Source organism: Mauremys reevesii, linkage group 19 (genome assembly GCF_016161935.1).
Source record: "Mauremys reevesii isolate NIE-2019 linkage group 19, ASM1616193v1, whole genome shotgun sequence".
NCBI lineage: Eukaryota > Metazoa > Chordata > Testudines > Geoemydidae > Mauremys > Mauremys reevesii.
The window spans coordinates 21134349-21154319 of record NC_052641.1 but is presented as its reverse complement, the minus strand read 5'-3'; the positions used below and the strand labels follow the sequence as shown (position 1 = coordinate 21154319).

The 19971-nt window shown below is 46.0% G+C and overlaps 1 protein-coding gene across 1 annotated transcript; it reads right to left on the bottom strand.

Moving 5' to 3' along the window:
- Nucleotides 1-1858: 1858 nt before the first annotated feature.
- LOC120386562 (protein CutA homolog) lies at nucleotides 1859-19710 on the bottom strand. Its single transcript, XM_039505942.1, has 6 exons — nucleotides 19340-19710; nucleotides 16668-16816; nucleotides 9236-9295; nucleotides 5731-5776; nucleotides 4693-4742; nucleotides 1859-3129 (listed from the first exon to the last, which is right to left on the bottom strand). The coding sequence occupies exons 1-6, from the start codon at nucleotides 19421-19423 to the stop codon at nucleotides 3027-3029; spliced, it is 492 nt and encodes a 163-aa protein (XP_039361876.1). The 5' UTR covers nucleotides 19424-19710; the 3' UTR covers nucleotides 1859-3026.
- Nucleotides 19711-19971: the final 261 nt, after the last annotated feature.

The following is a 19971-nucleotide window of genomic DNA, read 5'->3' as shown; positions in this document are numbered from 1 at the left end:
GTGTAAATCAAAGTAGGCTCGCACCCAGGAGCTGGGGAGACAGAATTACTCCAGTTTATTTCAGACAGTTCTGTGCTTTTCTTTAACATGTACCTAGAGCCCGGGGCAGAGGGTGACTCTTCACAGAGCAGGGAAGTAGTTCTGTTCTGGGCCGCTGGCTTGACAGCCCTGGAGTCTGACATCCTCACTGGCTTTAGAACAGGGGCAGCAGAGGTAGCAGCAATCAGGGCCTCTTGTTCTGCTGGTGCCATGATCCTGAACTGCTCAATCTCCTTGACACGCTGTGAGGCTGGCATGCCAGGCTCACGCTCACCTTTCAGCTTTCTCAGGCCAGGCCAGTGCTCCCCTAGGCATGTGCAGGATCCTAGGGCGGGCAGCTGCCTGAATGTGCCATGAGCTCTTTCACAAGTTGCTGCAAAGCTCCTAGGTCAGCTAAGTGCCCCAGAGTGTTTTCTCACAGTCAGGTTATTAAATGACTCACCCGTTAAAATCTCCCTGCCCTAGGACATTTCATTTCACCTTCAAATTCTGAGGCAATTTTCAGGGTTCACGGTACAAATCTGACCAGGTATAGACAGACTTTTTTTCCTTTGGCTGTGATGTCAAACAGCGATCTTGTCCACATGTGCTCATTAAAGAGCTAATGGCTCCTTTTCTGCAGGCGCAGGGATGTTCTCCACGTGTTCTGCCAGTATCCCACTAATTACGTTTAGCACTGGAACATTCATGGCACCTAACAAATAAGTTGATACTAGAAAAGGAAGGGACCTGGCCAATCTGCCCTTCAGCCCCACTAATAAATCTCTTTCCCATTTGCTGGTTGCTGACCCTTTTTCTGCAAATTAGCTTTAATTCCACAGTCTAGCACATCCAGGGCCCATTTAAAACCACAGCAAATTGCCAGAGAAATCACGAGTGACGCCAGTAGGTAGGAACGGCTGCAGGTGATAACGAGCACAGGGAGAGTGATGTCACCCCTCCTGCGCACATCTCTCATTGAATTTCAGACGGTGCAAGTTTCCTCCCCGACTTGTTCTCATATGTTTTTGGCTTCAAGGGAGTGAAACCCCCTTTACTCCGGCTCTGAGCAGGGGATGGTTCGCCTCCAGTGTCTAGGGCCTGGCTTCATGTCAAGTGCTCTTTGACTAGCAGATGCACGCAGCGGTGGTTCAAGTGGTCAGGCATTCTCCAGCGCTGCATCCTTTGCCTCAGCCCTGACAGCATCTGCCAAGCAGTTCCAGCAAGGCCAGCCCTGGTCCGGCTCCCTTAGGGTTAATCTGATTTTAAACGCAGCTTCAAGTGACCCAGTTCTGCTCCCATTGCAGACCCCTTCCCCTTCCTATTGGCCCCTTGCTCCCTCGGTTTTATCATCCCACCCCACAGCATGGCGACGTCTCTGGGTGCTAGCTGTATACTTTACATTCAGCGCAGGGACATCAACTGACACATGCAAAGCGTCACCCACCCGCAGCACTATGGGCCTGAGCCAAAGCCCCCTGATGCCAAGGGAGAGACTCTCATTGGCTTCACTCCGCTTTAGATCAGGCCCTGCGTGAATTAACTGAATAAACCACTGGCAGAACTGACCAATGGGAGCAAGAACAGGTCCAGGCTGGAGTTATAACCTACGCCCAACATTTTGGCAGTACAGTGGCCGAAAGGCCTAGTCCTTCTCAAAGGGAACCCTCTTTCCTGGTGGCTTCACCACAAACATTGGCCCGCATACGCGAGGGCAGAGCGTGCTGAAGAATCCACTCCCCAGCCCACATTCCCAGGAAGATCAATGCCAGAGCAGGACTGCCCTTCTCAGCCCAACTGGCCTTTTCATAACCACAAAAGTCTAAGAGCAAACCAGGCATCAGGAGTAAGAAATACTTCTGTTTATTAACGTCTTGGACACATCAGTTACTACATAGTGGTCCATAATTTACGTGATAATAAAATAAATCTATTAAAAGCCCGTGCCTCAGTCTGCAGTGTTACATGCTGCCAAGGGAGAAAGTGTTTGCTTCAGCCAGAGGGAAGTTTTTGTTGGGACCAATGTCTCCTTAGCCTGGCACTGTTGTGCAGCATGGCACAGGCCCTCACTGGCTCCCTGCTGCCTTTAGGCATTGCTGTATGCTCTGGGGAGCATTAACCGTTTGTGCTCGTCCCAGAAGCAGTGGGCTATTGTCAGCTGCGGCCCCCAGTCCAGCTTTTTCCCCACCCCAGTGGGTTCTTGTTTGCGCTGCCTGGGATCCTGTCACAAATGCTCAGTAGGCAGCACTCTGAATGGCTGGCTCTGCTGCCTTGTCAGGACGCAAAGCAGCATGTTGCTGCAAACAGTGCCGCACAGCAGGAGATGACATGATCTGGTGCATCATGGGACGTTTTGCTGCATCCTGATTTACGTTCATTTGGGCAGGTGGGACAGAGGGCTGGGCAGGACCTTCCCCATCTTTGGTTCCTCCACTTTGCAGCAACCCTTCTTCAGGAGGCAGACAGACCAGCGGTCACTGGGGCTGCACATGCTTCCTCTGCAGTGCAGCCAACCCCTGAAAGCCAGTGGACTGGAACTCTGGTCGTTCTCCATGGACTGTATTGCTGGGGTCTATCCTGTGCATTTTCACCCTGTGGTCCTAAAAATAGCCATAGCGTCTCCCTAGGAGCTCACATCCCATCGCACACACCTTTGCAAACCCTGCTGTTCACAACTTTGGAACTATTCGTGGACAACTTGTGCCCTTTCTCTCCTTCAGGCTCCACTTACAATGTGTTGCTAAATGCTCAGTAGAATGTAGATTGACACAAACGAGGCGTGTCCATTAAACTGTATTTCAAGTAGGAGTCAAATTCCAAATCCCAGGCGCTTGTGCTACCTACATTCCCTTGGGGTTTTATTGTCCTTTCGTATGTATGCACCAGTCCCACCTGGTGCAGGGAAGACTAGACAGTGAGAGAAGACTAGAGCGCCAAAGCAAAGGTCCTCTACTCCTGGCAGGAAGGACATGCTGGGTATGTCTGGAGGACAGAATGGTGCAGTCCAGCTAGTCATCGGGGACACCTTCTTCAATCCATTTTAAATAGAGGGGGTTTCCTTGGTCTATAGGCAGGCTGATAAATTCAGGAATCTCAAAGGGATGCATGGATCTAAAATGGAAAACACACACAACCCCCAATGGGAGCGGATCATTTCTGCTGTAGGAACAAGCTCAATCTTATTTACAGCCCCAAGAAATTAGGAGCTTTCAGTTCACAGGAGCACCTTTCAAGAAAGGCCTCCAGAGCTCTGCCTCTGACTTCAAAGCAGTTCTGTGGCCCTTCTCTTCAAATCCATGAGCTTTTTGCTGTGAGTTTGGGGTTTAAGTGAACACAGCATCACAGGGTGTCTGGCCCCTTTAAATGAAGATGGTCCAGCTCCTTTATGCCAGTACAGCTGTTGCCAGTTTGACCAATTAAGTGAATGGGGCAGCATCTATGGGAGGTCCCTGATGGAAGCTATGGGAGGCGGGTAGCAGGTGGGCTGCCTGCAGAGAGGCTTCCCAAAGGGTCTCTCCAAACCAGAAGAAAGGCCAGAGGGCTGGAAGGACTGAAGGCAGGAGAGCAGCAGAGGGAATTGCTTGCTAGCTTCTAAACTGAAGCCAAGGGCCAGAGAAGGCTGAAGGCAGGAAATCACGCTGGCAGGACAGGACAGGCCTGAAGAAGAGCCTGGTGTGGTGGAAGATGCTAGACTGTGGTATGTGTTACACTGATGAGCCATATGTTGGGGGATTCTAGGGACTATATGCAGTGGGTGTGATAAATGGATGTGTTTTGGGAGGGATTATTTGCACTATGCTTTGTAACAAACCAGCCCCGAGGAGGGGTATTATTGGGGTAAGAGAGTCTGCTGTAGAGCCCCCAAAAGGGAAGTGAGATCCTACCCTTGTGTTTGGGCACCCAGCCACACGGGGCTGCTCAGGGGTGAGCGGGAATCATTCTCACACACAGGAATTGCTAGACTGGATCAGACCAGTGGCCCATCTAGCCTGGCAGCCTGTCTCCAACCATGGCCAGTACCAGATGCTTCAGAGAAAGAGGCAAGAAACCCTGAAGTAGGCAATCATAGGATCACCTGTTTTAAGGGCAAGTTTCCTTCTTACTCCCCATTGTTAGAGGTTGACTTAAGCCCTGAAGTATCAGGGTTGATATCCTCTCCAAAGCTCTTATGTATTGACTATGATGACTCTAGATATTCTTGTTATCCATATCAGTGGATCAATATAATTGGATCTTGATAATTTAATGATCTCTTGTGACAGTGAGTTCCACAGGCTAATTGTTCATGTTGTGAGAAAAATATTTCCTTCAAAGGTACGGCTAAGACCAAACCACTCTGTTTCACCTAGCTTTGCACTGATTCCGGGAATTCCCTGTGGCTACAACACAAAAGCTGAAGCTCCGTCCAGGTTGGTGAACCTTAGAGACTTTTTTGAGGTATGTGGACACAATTTCAACCAGAAACCAGCTGGGCTTTACCTAGTTTTTCATGTTAGTGTAAGGTTTGAGTTGATCTGATATCTGTGATATCTGGCACCTGCAGAAGCAGTCAAGTCGCTGAACGACTACCCATGGGTGTTGGGAGGAAGTAACTGTGCCCTCTGACTGGTTGAGTTAGAGGTGGCAAATTTAGTTTAGGGGGAAAATATCATTTGCAACAGGCAGGAGCCTCACCTGATGTAGTCCGATAATTCACTTATTTTTGACGTCCTGGTTTTCACTAACTGTAAAAGAAAAAGAGACGATATAAAGAGAAATATTATCTGGGACAGCGGAATTGTTCTTACATGATTCTTGCTCACTAGTGCTGACAAGATCTACTTTAGTTCTCTCGAGGGAATTAAAGTCACTTAGGAAGTCTCATGGCAATATTATGGCATATGCAAATTATTCAAGTAACTCTGAGCTAGAGTCCCATGGGAGATGTCTGAAATACACTAGCACCGTCTGCAGCAGAATGTCTGGCAAATCATTTAATCTCTTTGTGCTTCAGTTTCCCATCTGAGAGACAGTGTGGCCTAGTGGGTAGAAAACTGGACTGGAGACCTTGGTTCTGTTCCCAGCTTTTTTCCACTGGCTAGCTGGGTGACCTTGAAAAAGTCACTTCACTGCTCTGTGCCTCCATTTCCCATCTGTAAAATGGGGATAATGACAATTACTTCCTTTTTGTAGAGTGCTTTGAGATCTACTGATGAATTATAAAAGAGCTCGGTGTTGTGTGTAGAACAGGGAGAGGAATAATTTCCCTGCCTTGTCTGCTTAGACTGTAAACTCTTCAGAGGAGGGACTCGATCATTCTATGTGTCTGGAAAGTGCCCCGCACAATGGGGCTGGTGCTTCTAGCCCCGTACATGCAGGAAAAATGCTGAACTGACAGCCCTGCTGAGTAAAGTAAATGTTTCCCCTTCCTTGCCTGCTGCTGTGAATGAATCTTCCCAAAGTGAGAGTCCAGCCTACTGTGGCTCATTGAGGCCAGCGTCTCTCTGCTGGGGCTTTCTGTGATGTGGACCCCTGTGCTCAAGGAACTGGAGAGAGAACCTCCGAATCCATTTCACGCAGGCCTCAGATGGTATCAGCTCTTGGCCACTACTGCGCTGAGCTGGAGCCGTCCTCGCAAATCCTCATAATTGAATTAATCATACGTGAGTGTCAGAAACGGGGCTCCTCTTAGAAACGTGTCTCTCTACTACATACACAGGACCAGACACTTACTAGAAGTATTTCAGTGGCTTCTTCTATTTCCCCTTTCCAAAAATACCTAGATTTAAAAGAAGAAGAAATAAATAAATACAGTAAATGCCTGCAGCCCCATTTATACGGCTCAGCATAAAAAATCCATTAAAGACATTGAAGTGCTTTGAGATCTGCTGAAGGAAAGTACTCTGTAAGAGCTAGGTATTATTACTGTTTGAATTTTGCCTGGTCAGTGCATGCTACAAGGTCACATTTCCTTATTTTGTTCTGTGTCGTTCTAGAAATGTCACGTTTTCTAATCACTTGCGGTGGATTTGACTGAGCAGGTGGAGTCACAAACCTGACAGATTGCTGGCTAAACGCTTTCTCCCGTGCTCAGTAAGGCCCAGGTCCAGCACAGGTGGACCCTTGCCTCCATGAGGTCTGCCCAAGCAGAGCGCATTGCAAGTTTGGGAACTAAGTCTGGCTGTTTGGACACAGGAGGGAATGAACGCCTTGGATGACATTTACGGGCAAAGCGGCTCACTTCCCAAGCACACTAAGGGGCTTTATAAGCATGTACGAAGGGTAGAGTGTTCAGGGGTAGATTGTCTGCCTGAGCCACGTGTCTGCAGAGCGAGGGTAAATCTGGCAGCCGGTTGCTGATCCGAGCTGGAAAAGCCGAGCGTGGGGAGAGTCACTGAGGTACCAGGCAACTGTCAGCATTTTAAATTACTTCCATGTCAGAACCCCCATGGGATGTGACAGTCTTGAGGGCAATCACTGCATTTATGAAAAATGAACATTTATCGCCCTAGAAAATGTCCAGCTGCTTGCCTGGTGCTAGGTCTACACAGAGTAGATGAGGGAGCGTCTGTAGTGTTGGAGCGGCTGGAGCTACCATGGGTCAGGATTGAGGTGCCTCAGCAGAACTGGGTGGGGGCAAGATTAGGAGAGGAGTCTGAATGAGTTGGCAGAGCTATGCTGAGGTGTGGACCAGCAAGGGAACAGCAAAGTGTGTTGCCAGGGCTGTTTGGGGGCCCAGGACTGGAAATAACAGGGGATGCTACAGGTCAGCAGCTCTGTGTACTGCAGATTGCATGGCACCTGCCCATGCTAACCAGGGCTGTATCAGTGTTTCTTTCAGGAAATCTAGAAAGGAAGTAAAATGATTGCTTGATAGCTGGCAGAACCCTACACACTGGCAGCTGGGGAATAACTCCCTGCAGAAATGGCTTTCACCTGGAACCATGTAACTGATCCCAGCCCCGCTTCTTTCTCATTGACTCACAATGAGCAAATCCCCTTGATCACACTCGTGCCCTTTTAGAACAATTCTCTTGGCAGAATGCCTCCATCATGCCACCCATGTGCCCGGAGCCGGAGGCCAGAAGTCATCTGGAGGCATCAGAGTGGCTAGTGAGCAGCAGCTAGGGCTCAGTTGGCCTGGGAAGGAGGAGGCTAAAACAGCTGTGTGTGCATAAGTGTAACCAGGATCCAGACTTAACACGGATTAGCACACACCGCTCCAAAAACAGAGAGGAGCCATTTGTAGAATCATAGGACTGGAAGGGATCTCGAGAGGTCATCTAATCCAGTCCCCTGCACTCATGGCAGGACTAAGCATTATCTAGACCATCCCTGACAGGTATTTGTCCAATCTGCTCTTAAAAATCCCCAATGATGGAAATTCCACAACCTCCCTAGGCAATTTATTCCAGTGCTTAACCACTCTGACAGTTTGGAAATTTTTCCTAATGTCCAACCTAAACCTCCCTTGCTCATTGCTTCTTGTCCTATCCTCAGAGATTAAGAAGAAGAATTTTTCTCCTTCCTCATTGTAACAACCTTCTGCATACTTGAAAACTGTTCTCATGTTCCCTCTCAGTCTGCTCGTCTCCAAACTAAACAAACCTAGGTTTTTCAATCTTCCCTCATAGGTCATGTTTTCTAGACCTTTAATCATTTTTGTTGCTCTTCTCTGGACTTTCTCCAATTTGTTCACATCTTTCCTGAAATGTGGCACCCAGAACTGGACACAATACTCCAGCTGAGGCCCAGTCAGCGTAGAGTAAAACGGAAAAATTACTTCTAGTGTCTTGCTTACAACACTCCTGCTAATAGATCCCAGAAGGATGTTTGCTTTTTCTGCAACAACCTTACACTGTTGACTCATATTTAGCTTGTGATCCACTATGACCCCAGATCCCTTTCCACAGTGCTCCTTCCTAGGCAGTCATTGCCCATTTTCTATGCATGCATCTGATTGTTCCTTCCTAAGTGGAGTACTTTGCATTTGTCCCTATTGAATTTTATCCTATTTACTTCAGACCATTTCTCCAGTTTGTCCAGATCATTTTGAATTTTAATCCTCTCCTCCAAAGCACTTGCAACCCCTCCCAACTTGGTATCGTCCACAAACTTTATAAGTGTATTCTCTATGCCATTATCTAAATCACTGATGAAGATATTGAACAGAACTGGACCCAGAACTGATCTCCTTTGTAGGATGGTTCTGCAGGAGTTGAGTTCAATGGCATCACCCCGATTGAGACTGCCCAGAGAGAGATCCAAGTAGGAACAGAGACTCCTCCTGAGATGGGGCAGGTGAGCCCAGGGCTACTGAGGGATCAGTGGAGTGGGAGAAAAGTTAGAGAATTGCACTGCTTGGACCAGCTCTGCTTGGGGTGCTGTTGTTCGGCTCTACCTGCCAGGTTAGGAAAGGGTGGGTAGGGTCCCAGATAGATTTGTGGCTGGTGGGGAGCTGTGTGGTGCATGCGGGGCCTGATCCAGAGCCCACAGAAGTCTGCCTTGGAGTGGATGGCTTCACTGGGCTTTGGGGCCGGCCCTCGGAGAGGAAGGATGGTCCAGTGGCTCAGGCACTGGAAAGGGAAGATCTTTGTGCTAGTCCTGGGTGTGTGGGTGTGGGTGTGGGGTGGGGGGGACCAGGCGCTAGTCACAACACCTTTCCATGCCTTGGTTCTCCAGCTGTGCAATGAGGTTATTAATATGTCCTGAGCGTCATTCATTAATGACAAGGTTTCTGATCTGTGGGTGTAAGGCCCAGGATGCCCATAAGTATTATTGCTGTTTTCATATTCCAGGGCCAAAAGGCTGCCCCTTCCTACCGTATGAAGACATCAATTAATATTATAAGTTTAGGTCTCATGAAAGAAATAACCCACATTAAATCATGGTGAAAGAGGCTAAAATCCTCTTTGCGAAGATTTCTATTCCTAAGTAACCAATAAACAAATGGCCACAGGCAGGCATGTCTACCATCCACCCCCTATTATTAATATGCTTAATGCACTGTGGCAGTACAGGGGTCACTCTTATCTCCCTGTCTAGCAATCGGAAAGCAGTGCAGCCTTCTACAAATAAATTGGTCTCCTGATTGCATGGTTTCATTGGCCTAATCCTGAGAGGTGCTGAGCCAGTTGTGGGTGCTCCGGCACCTCTTGGGTTTGCTATTCCTGGCTTAGGCTTCCATTTGCAGACAAGCATTTGTATGTCCTTTCAAGGAACGTTCAGTGCAACTCACATAGACGAGGCCTTCGGCAGGATATTCACGCAGGCAGCCAGCTTTTTATCCATAATGGCCCTAAACAGAACAGACAAGGTGAGTTTGTAAATAAACTGTACTTCCTCCACTCCCAGCACCCTCCTCCACCTTGTGCTGTGAAGTTAACCTTGAGCTGTTTCCTCCAGTGACAAGCCTTGACATCTGAGACACGATTAATCAGTTTCCAGCTGAGATTAGCTCAGCGTCTCCTACTGGCTCAGCCAGGGGGACGGTCCCTCCAGGTTGCTGCTGATAGACCCTGAAGGTCCCAGCATCAGTGCTGGCCTGGTGTAATATGCAGGACTCATAGGAATGGATGGACGTCTCAAATGTTAGCTAATGAAACCTTGCACCATCCCCATGATGTATCAGTCTTATCCCCATTTTACAAGTGGGGAAACTGAGGCTGAGATTAAGAATTGGAGCTGGGATTAGATCAAAGGAGTCCCTGACTCCCAGTCATAAACTCACATCATGAGACTCCACTTCTTGCATGCACAGCAGACTAAAAATCATCGAATGTACTAAAGGTTTAACAACATCGGCCTTTTCATACCAGAAAGTTATTCAAAACCTGAAACCCAAATCCGTCCCTTCCTGAAATCTTCCTCCTTTGGTTGAGGACTAGTTCGTTACTGCAGGGCTGCCGGTGCGTTACATCTGGGCTGCCGGCAGAAGTGAGCACGGAAGCAATTGTGGGCCAGGGTAGGAAGATGGCTAGGAGTACTAGGTCAAAGGTTGTGCCTACCAACCTCACCAGTGTCTTGACACTTTTGGAGAGCCCGTCGAGCTTGTTTCTTTTGCACCCTCTGCCCCCAAAATGGTGTTAAACGTTCTTTGAAGGCTGGCCCTGTTAGGCTTGTAATTTGTTTTTCTTTAACTCTGGCCTGTGTTTTGTACTGAGCGCTATGGCAATGAAAACTTTAAGCTCCTAGCAATTACACTTGGGTTAAAAATATGACCTCGAAATTCCAGACAAAGAGTCAGGAGTGAATAGAGAATGAAAGAATAAATCCACCCAGCTGTAGGAATTAACCCTCAGTGGGTTTGATGGTTAAATCAACCCTGATGTTTGTACACTATTAGCTACTTCAAACAAAATAAAACAAACCTGCTTTGGCTCTGAGCAAATTAAAATTACCGCCCTTACATCCAGATGATAATATATCCTAGGTGGGATTATGAAACAACCTATATCATCTAGTGAATCTTTTATCCTTAAAAGAGGATTTCATGTCACAAGCTGTGAAAATACCACATGTAGATTGAGGACTGTTTAACATCACAGGGTGACCTGCCCCAGATGCAACCTAAATCAGCACAGACGGTAACTAACCCATGTCAGCTGTCGACATCCAGGCACGGTACCAGTATGCAATTATGTAACAGGTTCAAATCTGGCACCTAACCCATAAAGCAAAGCAATTTAGATAGGCTGGGTTCTCATTTGGATTCTCATAAGCTTCCTTTCACATCTTTATTATTAGACCTGCTTTGTCTGTCTACACATTCCGCAGCCAGATCCATGAGACAATGGAGGCGGCTTGTTACTATTCGCCCTGCCACAATGCAGGACCACACACTGGCCTCTCCTCTAGTAGCAGGAAGGAAAAGGGACAGTCCCATGGAGGGGGAGAAAAGCAGCTCCATTGCCTTCTTCCCATGGATACTGGGAAATCCCCTCCATGGCACAGCAACGGGCACCAGGGAGGCGAGACGCCAGAGTGCAGTCACTCTCCAAGCCATGCTTCTCTTGGGTCTAGGCTGGTTCCCAGCTCCTGGAGGAACGGGTTGGGTGCAGCCACTGCCAAAGCGAGTACGGCAGCACAGCTTCTGAGGGAGCCATGGGCAATGATGGGAGTGGAGCCACGCCCCACGGGATAGTCAAATAACCTGACCTCTTTCCCCAGTGGAACAATATGGGGGAGACTATGAGCAGGTGGCCCAAGGAGCTGAGTTTTTAGCCATGCAGTGCCTGAATCTCACACAACATAGAGTATCTCAGAAGGGGAGAAATGACGCGATCCAGTGAATGGCTGAAACTGACTCAGTTTTACTATTTAGGTCAAAGTCATACTGTCTTATCTTACTAAGTGATTTGAAGAAGCAGTAACATACTACAGAACAGGGGACAGTTTTCAAAAGATGCAGCTGATTGCTATAATAATGCTTAGCCCTCTTCTCCTCAAGGTGCTTTAAAAACACTAATTAATCCTCTTAACCAGTTAAAGTAGGTAAGAATTTATCTTCCCCATCTCAAATTTACAGAGGAGGAAGCTGGCCCTGAAAGATTACATGACATACCCCAAACCACACAGGCAGACACTATTAGAGCTGGGATTAGAACCGAGGAGTTCCTGGGAACTACTCCTGTATTCAGGTGACACCTCTGAAATGGGTGACCATCTCCCAGTAAGCTATATTGCTTTTGTGGAGTCCTCTGCAATAATGCTGAAGGCTAATGTTAGCTTTCCTCTAATGAGGAATGGCCCCTGGATTGCAAAAAATCTCTTAAGACAAAAGAGAGAGGCAATCTTTGTGCAAGATTTTATATTTCACTTTGTTGCATCAATCAGTTGGCCAGCAGAGGGAGCACAATTAATAAATAATATCCCTGACACAAGGAAGGATGTAAACAAAGCAAAGGTATATTGACTTATGTGGCAAAATAAACTGGAGCAGGAAAGAGAAAATCCATTTTTGTCATATGAAAAAGGAAAAACAGGAAGGCAAGGTCTGCACCAGCCTTCTAACAGAAAATTGCAAATATCAGAGAAAGCATAAGAAGAAACTTCTGATGCTGTCCCTTTAAGGAAACTATTTATGTCCCTCCTGCAGAGATTTGATCCAGAATTTTTGCTACAACTTAGCAGGTCAGAAATTGGTCCCTGAGGAGCACGGACTAGGACAGGGAATGCAATATAACTTCTTGTGAAACAGTATCCATTAGGGAGCCATTTAAACTGTGGCTCATGCACATCAAATGTTTAATGTTCAGTACTTATGCATCCATAAGTAGCCACAAAAAGCTTTTCTAGGTGATAACCTGTCTCCAGACAGCATGACACAATTTTTCATGCTTGATTTTCGCAATTGCTGGTGAATGTTTAAGTGTTGGTGACTGGCACAAACCAAGAACACTTGGAGATGGAAACATATCAAAAGACAAAGGACATTTAAAAATGCATGTTACGTAGCAAAATGATTTGCTTCTTTACCAACACCCCTACCCCCGCCTCCCCCCCCCCAAAAAAAGAAGCTATCGAAAGGTTTCGGTTCCAGCTTTAAAGTGGCTCATTCTAGTTGCAAATGTGTTGCTTGGTCAAGTGTAGTTACTTGAAAATCTGATTACTGCTTAAAAGAAAACACGTTACACTTTGTGTAGACCCTACACATAAACTAAGCTGTGCACATGTGCTGCCATTGGGAAGAGCCGGGCACAGCGCAAGCTCTTTGAATCTATATTTCTTTGCCGTTAAACCAGATTAAGGTTCGAAAACAAACAAAGATTTTGTATCTGAATTATGGGCCTGATCCAAGCCCCAGGGGTCTTTCATTAACTTCAATGGGCTTTGGTTCAGGCCTTCTAGCTGGTGTATTTTATAGCAGTAAAAATGCTACATTTACACTGATCTAGATGTTATTTTTGTCTCCTACAGGTATTATATTAAACTCTAACTTGAATGTTGGTAGCACTACTATTACATTAGCACTGCCCCATGTGTCTGACACCCTGAGGGACATAGAACACAGCTTAATGGCAAAAGCTGACCGTGACGGCAATCCCTGGAGAGGAGCAGTTTCTGGAGCAAACTTGTTTGGCAGCTTGCCTGGAAGAGGGAAAAATACAGCACAGAAGCATGAGGACATGGTGACATTAACACTTCAGCAGGAACAGATTCTGAGCTGAGGATTTTAATGGTGGAAAGCCAAGCCAACTAGCCCCTTGCAACTGATAGGAAGCAGTTCCCAGTTTGACGGCTGTGACATGTCCAGACATTCCAAGTCCTCTGTTTCTACTTTAAAAGAGAGATGAGTGAGTGGCTGGTTCCGTAATTATTGAAAGAGGCCCCTTACTGAAAGGCAAATGACAATAATCACTCAGATATTTTCATTTCAGATTACTACCAGATAACTAGGAAAATATACTTTTAATTGGAATTAAATTGAGAGGAAAACTGTATAAAGCATGCACGCCACCTCAGCATGCAGGGGATGGAGAAAGAAGGGATATTAGGGGAAACCACTGTCTTCAGATTCAGTGATGTACATACACGCTCTTAATTTCAACTGTAAACCCCTAGTACTTGTAACATAATCTATACAGCTGCTGAGAAAATGCAGGTTTTTCCCATGGAAGATCTCAACTTTTTATTGAAAACCTGAACATTTATGACCCAAAACAGCCATCAACTAAACCAAAAATGTTCAGGGTTTTGTTTTTTTGACAAAAAATATTTTTTTGAGATATTTCCTGGGGAAATTTTCACTTTTCAAACCCAATTGGTCATCAAGAAATGTTTTGACAGGAAATTTTCAACCAGTCCTAATGATCTACTAGAGGTGTGAGAGTTTAGGAGGAAAATCATACTTAATTTTTTTCTAAAAGTCTTGGGTCTGAGATTAAGGTCAACAGGGATTGCAGACATGAGACACGATCAGAACCACATCAAGAATGTGGTTGATATATTACATGAAAAAAGTTATCAAATTGATGCAGGTGAAGCATGCCAGATTGAGAGCCCTGGAGACTGCAGCCCTCTGTTAATCCTCACAACAGGCAAAGGAGCAGGATAACAAATAAAAGGGACATAAACTTTCAGGCTACCATGACCACTGACTGATTGGAAGCAAAGAAGGAACATCACCTATGAGCAGGTTATGGGAATCCTTCTACCTTCCTCCGAAGCAGCCGGTATTGGCCACTGTGGGAGAGAGAGTGCTGGGCTGTATGGATCCTGGGTCTGATCCAGTAAAGCAATTCCTCTGTGAAGGGAACTGTTCTCTAAAGAGTAGCAACAGTGTCCTATGCATTTTTACCAATGAGCAGGAGGTCAGTGCTGTGCAGAGCTTATAATAATTACTTAATTCTGAGGTGTTGTGAGACTTCACGTTTTTAAAGCACCATAGAAGTGTAAAGTACAATTCCTGGGATATTGTTTGGTGCCATTCCCTCCCCCCTTCCAATGAACTGAGATCTATGAAACACATGGACCCTCAGGGAAATGCAAATATTAACAAGATGAAGATGGATGGCTGAAAATGGCTGTATACTTCATGATGGCTTTGGGCTGGATATTTCATGTGTATTTCTATGTCCCAGCATTAACGCACATTTGTCTTCATACTCTAGACAGATGAAATATGAAATAAACAGAAAAGTAAAGAAAAAGACTGCACTGATACAAGGCAAAACTGGGGGCTGAGGGAATATTCAGGTGTAACCCAGTCTTATCTTCATAAAAGATAATGATTAGCCTGAAATATTTTTAGTTTAGATTATTTGTGAGGTCACCTCCAGAATGCTTCAGGGCCTGATCATGCCCTCTGGACTCCCAAAACTCAACTTCCCAAATCAGGCACCTGCAAAATCTCCATTTTGTAAAGACTGGGAGACTTCTGCTAAGTATCAATATTAATAGCAATGCAGGTCACTCAGGTTATAACTTGCTCTAACTGGTGTGCCTCCAAACTGTATTTGTTTACAGCTGAGCAGTCCTCGAAATCCGAAACCGTTTTCTGCCTTTACAAACACCAAAGAAAATACTTGCAAGTGGAGTCTGGGAATAAGTACCTCAGTGAGCAATCTAGAATGATAAAGACATCCATACTAGCAGCTAATGGGTTTGGGAAAATCAGCTTTCATCCACAGAGCCAGTTGCTACAATCCATTATCACTTAATCCAAATTCCTCTGAGCTCAACTTTAATTCATTAATACCAAGAAAAATGTTAGCAAAATACATGTAAATCTCAGCAATGGGCATGAACTGCAGGGAATTATTTATTTCCTCTCCCTTCCCTGGAAGAGAGAGAACAAAAGACAGAAAATGTTTGCGGAGCTGCTAATGTGAAGCATTTTCAGAGACTTAATTGTCTTCTCCCCAGTAATGCAGTTATTCTTTTTTTCATACACATCAAGTGGTAACACACATGATACAGTTGCAGTATTAAGGGTGACAGAAAATGCTTTAGTAGCCCATTGTTTCCTGAATAGCTGTTTGGGAACACTCTGTTATTACCGAAGAGAGGCAGAGTTTTGGCAAGCAGAGAGTTAGCAGGGAACAGAGCTCATAAGAGGTGTTGCAGGAAACTTAACGGTCCACTATAAACATTTCCAGTATTCTGAACAGAGCAGCTATTTAGCCATGTAGCTAGGAATCTGTGAAGTGTTCATCATACAAATCTATGGTACATTAAAAATAAAAAAAGATCTAGATGTATTTGAAGCCCTTGCAAAATGCATTAGAGTAGGGAGGGATATTGAGTGGCAGATTTTGTCTCTCCCCCCGCCCTCCCCTTTTTTGGCCTGGTTTTCTTTTCTTTATTTTATCTATTTTAGGCTTTTATACTCCCACCTCTCATTGTGGCATCTGGGCACTTTCTACATAAAGTCAAGAGCAATAGCAAAGTCCCCAGTGGACTTCATCGGAGCCTCTGACACTTTACCCTTTCTAGGGTAGAATCTCTGCTTGGGCTATTTTTGGTTGGTTTCTGTTTTGGGTGGGTTGGTTGGTTGGTTGATTGTTACAGGAGTTTTTTTTCTGGAGGAGTGTTTGGATAGTTGGGGTCAGCGTTGTAAGTGTCATTCTTGCTATGGTGATAAGGCTTTTTGAAAGAGAAAAGTTTGGCAACATTTCCTCAGCGTGGTCATGCTCTGGATTCACCTAATCTCCCCTGAAAGTTTGTTCATAGCCAGATCCCCTTGACCCAGAATGATTTGCCCTCCACCCTCATGCACTGCTGCTGAGGTTTGTGACCTGCACTGTCTCCAAGAAGTTCAGCTGTCATGGTGGTTGCTTGATCCAGGAATTGCCTTGAGAATTAAGACTAAGGCCTTAAACTGGCATCTGAAACAGACTGGGAGCCAGTGCAGGAATTTGAGAAGAGGCTTGATGTGCTCACATTAGCCTAGGCCTCGAAGGAGGCAGGGAGCTGCATTCTGCACCAGCTAGATAGATTTTTATTTTTGGTACAATTTTCCTTTAGAAGGTTGAGTTCCTACACTACGGAGCTGTTTGCGGGAGAGAGTTAATACATGAGTAGGAGAGAAAGTGTGTGTCATGTGAAGAGAATGGGAGAAACCCTCCTCCTTAGAAATGACTACTGTAAATGAAACAAACAACCCATTACTTCATGGCAGCCAGGCTTTGAATTATTCATGCACAACAGCAATGAAAGTGACACCGTACCTTGCAATATCCTTTGCAACTTGTTCATTGGGACAGTTAATGAAAGCAATGGAATGGGTTCCCGAGATATAGGTGCCAGTGACTGCAGAGTGCAGCTGAAGACCTAGACTCTTCAGCACTGGGTACATCAGTAAAGACAGAGTTATTACCTATAGAATGCAAAATACAACAGTGAGTCAAGGTCAAGTGTGTCCTTCAAATTTAGGTTGTATTTTAAAGAAACCCCAAGTGTTTACAGTATGTACGAGCCAAGAAGAAAGTCTCCATTCTTTGTGTTGCCATTATTACAATCAAGCTTATTATTTTAGTTCAGAGAAACAATGTTTAAAACAAATAACCATTCCCCAGTAGTGGGTTCAATCCAACATTAGAGCAGAGGGTTTAGTGCATAAATAGGTCAGTTTCAGAGTCTGGAACAGAACCTAGGAGTCTGGGGCCACCTGCTTCAGCAAGCATCATGCTAAAAACGTGCATGTACAAAAACAACCACTGTACAACCATAAAAAACATTTATTTTTTTTTAAAAAACTAGAATCGTAAAGTACTTCATTGGTGGGATAAATGGCATTCCATCTGTTAAACAAAACCATGAACAAGCTGAACTGACTGTCAGTATAAACTATTATTTCAGACTTGATACTGAAGGGAAGTAAAGCTGTAAGAGTGGGCCCTTAATATACAAATAAGATAAAAATGTATAGTTTGGTTGGCTGATCAGACAGTTTGTTTTTATGAGAAATTGCACAGTAGAGATTGAAGATAATCAGATTTTTATGCAAGCCTGGTATCCAATTTATTGATAAAGGAATTTCTGCTTTTCTGTCTCCACTATGGACAAGTACAGCAAAAACATATTTACAGAAGGAAATCATAAATCACTCACACAATATTTGCATACTCTGTTTGTTATAGGAACTGATTTAAAAGCACCAAAACTGAAACCTAACAGTCTCCACTGTTATCTCAGCTGTGTATTTAATTTTGTGGGTCAAATTCATCCCTGGAATAACTACATCTGATTATAGAGCTACTCCATGGGTGAATTTGGTTGTGTGCACGCTAAGGTTAAAGGAACATTGACAATTTACATTTAACTCAAAACAGAGACAATTCTGGCATGGGTATTTGCCAGAGTAGAGCAGTGCTTCTATTCTCCTTATTAGGGGAGATATATACGCTCCCTTCTGTTCAGCATGGCAATCATGAACCTTCATGAAAGTTATATGTGCATCCCTTGAGGCTGTACCAGCAAGCAACATTTGTAAATAAAGAGTAATACAATATTTACAACCCTCCTGTTTCTTCCCTGACAAGAAGTGAGAAATCTGATGCAACAATGCAATTGTTGTTTCCTCAGATTTGTCCAAGAAGTGAAGGCCAAATTGGATTGAAAATTTTGGATTTCTGGGTTGTTAATCTGGATACACCCAGAGCTGTCAATATTTAAAGTGACTTAGATTCAAAAATCACCATTGTGGGATCCTAACTTCTGTGAGATCACTGAAAAATATGCAATTTTGTGGTGCTGGGTTGGTCCCAGGATATTAAAGAGACAAGGGGGTGAGGCAATATCTATTATTGGATCAACTTCTGTTGGTGAGAGACCAGCTTTTGGGCTACACAGAGCTCTTCTTCAGGTTTGTGTAGCTCAAAAACTTGTCCCTCTCAAGTTGGTCCAATAAATATTACCTCCCCCACCTTATCTCTCTAATATCCTGGGACCAATGGGGCTACACCAACATGCCATACAATCACTGAAAAATGTGAGGCTGGAAAGTGATGGTCAAATCCAGGACATTTGCAATTTTGCAAAATCTCACCACTTAGGTGTTGCAAAACAAAATCTAGGACTGGTTTTGGATCCGGGTTTGAAATCCCCATATTCAATGTTTTTGATAAACAACTCTAGTGCTGATGCATCACTAAACGAAACCATCCTGGCAGCCTTGAGTTGAGCAAGGTTTCCTCAATACTAGTGAAAGAAACTTTTTTAAATTGCCTTCCGATCAAACGCGAAGTCTGAAAATGTCCACAGGGGAATATTTTTCATATGTGTGTTTCTTCTCTCAGATCAATTTTTTGAAAGTCCCTCTTCCCCGCCCTCCAATCTTTACATCTGCATCTCCGTAATCACCCACCGGATTAGATGTCTGGGCATCAGGAATTGGTCTATATAAAGACTGGCATGTGCATGGGTCTTTTTTCTAAACGCTGAAAGCCTAAGTTGTCTTGGGATCTGCATTGTCCCAAGACAGAGAATTTTGTATTCTGCTAAGTGCATCTTTGCAGCTTTCCAACAGACAGGGAGAAGTTTGCTGGGAAATGCACTCAGCGGTGTGCAAGTAGTGTCCCGGAAAAGTGAACCTGTTGTGAAGTTACCCAACAAAACGGGAAGGAATACACTGCCTCCTTTACTCTCTGCTCTGCAGCAGGCGGGGAGTTGAACGGGGGTGGGGAGGGTGTTCAGATGAGATGCCGCTTTTGCCCACACATTCACCTTCCCCGAAGCAGCTCCCCCGCTCTCCTTGCCTGCCATGCGGGGCAGCTGCGTGCCCCAGGGACCAGCGGAAACGACCATTCAAGGGGGAATCGCTTTGCCCCGGGCACTGTCCCGCACAGGATCTGCACCCTGCAGGGGTCACAGCCTGGTGCAACGAAGGGCTCAGTCTTACCAGCAGCAAAGTGAAGCATCCCGGACGGGAGCAGCCCTGGGCAGCCGGCAGCTGGCAGCGCTGGGGTAGCCAGTCCATCTTCATCCCGCAGGCCCCTCCTGGTCCAGGGCCACGGCCGGGGCCGCCAGCCCGTCCCTCCACCTGTCCAGCCTCAGCCCAGAGCTGCTGGGGCCGGCGGCGGCGGGGCCGGCTGGGAGGGGGGTTTGCAGTGGACACGGAAACGCCTCCTGCTGCTGCTGCTGCTGCCGCCGCTGCCGGGAGGGGCTGGGACCCGGCTGTGGCTACCGGCCGCCCAGCGGGGCCAGGCGAGGGCACGGAGCAGGAGCCGCTCTCAGGCAGCCCGAAGTTAGCGCTGGGATTTGCTCCCTTGCAGGAAAGGATCATGTGCTGCCCAGCCGGTTCCTCACTCTGCAGAATGCATCACAGTGCCCCCCCCCCCCCGGGAAAACCGGACGCTGTGTGGGGCTAGGCTGAGGGGCCCCGCTCCCTGTCTGCCCCCCACCCGAGCTCTGCCTCCCCCACTCAGCGGGGCTGCCACCCCCACCCCCTGTTCCTCCGCACTCCACTTTCGTGACAAAGGGACATTTGTCCGGGTTGATCGAGCTGACAAGAGCAGACAGGACAAATGACCA